The 2,879-nt window shown below is 52.8% G+C and overlaps 1 protein-coding gene across 2 annotated transcripts in view; it reads left to right on the top strand.

The window, feature by feature from the left end:
- Nucleotides 1–1,158: 1,158 nt before the first annotated feature.
- LIMS1 (LIM and senescent cell antigen-like domains 1) overlaps nucleotides 1,159–2,879 on the top strand; it is an 84,458-nt gene continuing 82,737 nt past the window's right edge. For both annotated transcript variants that reach the window (XM_010862991.1, XM_010862990.1), the window contains exon 1: nucleotides 1,159–1,277. In XM_010862991.1, coding sequence (XP_010861293.1) covers nucleotides 1,246–1,277 — 32 coding nt within the window. In that variant the 5' untranslated portion in view covers nucleotides 1,159–1,245. The remainder of the gene's footprint in view (nucleotides 1,278–2,879) is intronic.

Below are 2,879 nucleotides of genomic sequence, written 5' to 3'. Positions count from 1 at the left end.
TCATGTATGGATGTGAGAGTTGGACTGTGAAGAAGGCTGAGCACCAAAGATTGATGCTTTTGAACTGTGATGTTGGAGAAGACTCTTGAGAGTCCCTTGGACTGCAAGGAGATCCAACCAGTCTATTCTAAAGGAATCAGTCCTGGTGTTCTTTGGAAGGAATGATGCTAAAGCTGAAACTCCAGTCCTTTGGCCACCTCATGCGAAGAGTTGACTCACTGGAAAAGACTCTGATGCTGGGAGGGATTGGGGGTAGGAGGAAAAGGGGATGACAGAGGATGAGATGGCTGGATGGCATCACTGACTCGATGGACGTGAGTCTGAGTGAATTCTGGGAGCTGGTGTTGAGACAGGGAGGCCTGGTGTGCTGCAATTCATGGGGTCGCAGAGAGTCGGACACGACTGAGCAACTGAACTGAACTGAATGACTAGTGATGTGGAGCATATTTTCATGTGCTTATTGACTATTCTTTTTTTTTTTTCTTAACAGATGTGCTGTAAGTAGAAACTGTGATTATTTAATGTCCTGGTTAAACAAACTTTCTCAATTGCTCTTAAAAGCAAAACTGCATTGGCCCTCCTGGTAAAACTGCTGTGGCCATTTCTGTACCACTGCCGCACGCCCGCTCTGCCCCACCCCATTCCTTCTTAAGGAGCAGCTTTACCCGCTGGGCTAACAGGGTTCTCTGGAGCCTTTCCTGAGGACCATCCTAGAATGGGGTCTGCAGCGCTGCTGAGACTCCAGGAGTGACCCCATCGCCAGGACCTGGTCAGAGTTGCGATGACTTCTCAGCACCGACACCGGCCACCTCCGCGGCCCACAGATTGGAGTGTGGGGACGGCGGAGCACTAGGGAGGGTGAACCGGCCCCGAATCCAGAACCGGCTTGCTGCATGGGACCCCTAGTCCCCTGGCCAGTGTCCTCCACCGGCAGGGCGGGGCCTCGGTGCGCGGGGCGGGGCCTATCTGGAGGCGGGGTCGAGACTCGAAAGGGCGGTTCCGGGAGGCCGGGCTGGAGGTCCGCCAGTTCCGGGAGCGGGGCGGACCGGCCGGGGCCTAGGTGGAGGCGGGGGCCGACATCCGGGAGGGCGGTTCCGGGGGTGGGGCGCTTCTTGGTGGGCGTGGCCTTCGCGGCCCCGGCCCGCCCCTTCCTGCCCCGGCGCGCAGCGAGGAGGAGCGGCGACGGCTCGGCGGCAGCGACTAGAGCGGCGCGGGGACGCGGTGCTGGTTCGCGGGGCTGCGGAGATGCTGGGCGTGGCGTCAGGAATGACCAACAGGTAAGATCGCGCGGGTGGTGAGCTCTAGGCTAGAACCGGAGCCACAGCCACGTCGGCAGTGCTGCCGCCGGGGCGGCCCCTCCCTGCGGCGCGGGCGGACAGGCCTGCAGAGCCCGGGGCCCGAGTGGACCGCGACCCGGCCCGGCGCTCCTAGCCCTGCTCGGGTCGCAGGAGGCGTCCGTGAGGGAGGGGACGGCTCAAGGCTAGAGATTTACCGGGTTAGAAATGGAACAGACCTTAAAGGATATTTACTCATTCATTAAATGTAAAATGAGTCTGATCTCAACGTGTATAACGCATGCTTCATGAAAATAGCGTTTTCCTAACAAATAATTCAGTGCGACGACAGCCGTGCTTGTACATTTTGCAAATCTCCTAAATGTGTGCACTTCCCTGCCTGTTCTGCCTTCAGTCGGCTGCGGCTCGTTTTGCTTGAAATCCGAAGAAAACCCTCTCCTACGCAGAGATGCGGTTGGAAGAGGGAGCTTTCCACGTAGTTGCGGTATTTTCTGTTATTACTCCAAAACTGGGTAACTTAACGTTTCTTAAACGTGAATTCGCTGTGGAGTCCTCAGTCTTACCGGGAGCTTTTCACTCGCGGTGACGCTGAAGTTCTCCGCGGGCCCTGAGGTTCAAAGGGGCTTGCTCCTGATTTTAACAGGCATGTTCTTCCTTAGGAAGTGTTGATTCACTGAGTTAGGCAGACCTTCCAAATGTTGACACATCTCTTTATACAGTGTCACTAAGTAACATTTGTTAATATCACTTCTCATCCTCCTTAGATCTTTAGGTTTGAAACTGTCTCTCAAGCTCCAGGCAGTGGAAAGTTTTCCAACATTCTCATTCTCAGTTGGAAGCTTGATTTTTATTATTGGTAGGAAACTCTTGTCAGTTGTTTTCTTCAAATAACAGACTCGCTTTGTTTAGTTTCAAGAAATGTCTGCCAAATGCTAGTCTAAAAACTATAGTTTGTTATTCTTTCTGGTAAAAACGGTAGACCATGAAAAAAAAGCGTCTGATTGAGTGGTCCCTGCGTCACCCTCTTGCTTGACCTGCTGACAATTGTCTTACTGTGGTGAGCGGCCCAAGTGCTTCATTCATCACAAGAAACAGAACAGAAGGTCAGAGGTCGAGATTTAATAACATCAATAATTGGTACTGCTTCATTAAGGACAATTTTTTGTTTCTAGAAAAATTTATTGAAAATTCAGTTCAGTTCAGTTCAGTCACTCAGTCGTGTCCGACTCTTTGCGACCCCATGAATCGCAGCACGCCAGGCCTCCCTGTCCATCACCAACTCCCGGAGTTCACCCAGACTCACGTCCATCAAGTCAGTGATGCCATCCAGCCATCTCATCCTCTGTCGTCCCCTTCTCCTCCTGCCCCCAATCCCTCCCAGCATCAGAGTCTTTTCCAATGAGTCAACTCTTCGCATGAGGTGGCCAAAGGACTGGAGTTTCAGCTTTAGCATCAGTCCTTCCAACGAACACCCAGAGCTGATCTCCTTCAGAATGGACTGGTTGAATCTCCCTGCAGTCCAAGGGACTCTCAAGAGTCTTCTCCAACACCACAGTTCAAAAGCATCAATTCCTTGGCGCTCAG

Source organism: Bison bison, unplaced genomic scaffold (assembly GCF_000754665.1).
Source record: "Bison bison bison isolate TAMUID 2011002044 unplaced genomic scaffold, Bison_UMD1.0 scf7180017864486, whole genome shotgun sequence".
NCBI lineage: Eukaryota > Metazoa > Chordata > Mammalia > Artiodactyla > Bovidae > Bison > Bison bison.
This window is presented reverse-complemented; position numbering and strand designations above follow the sequence as displayed.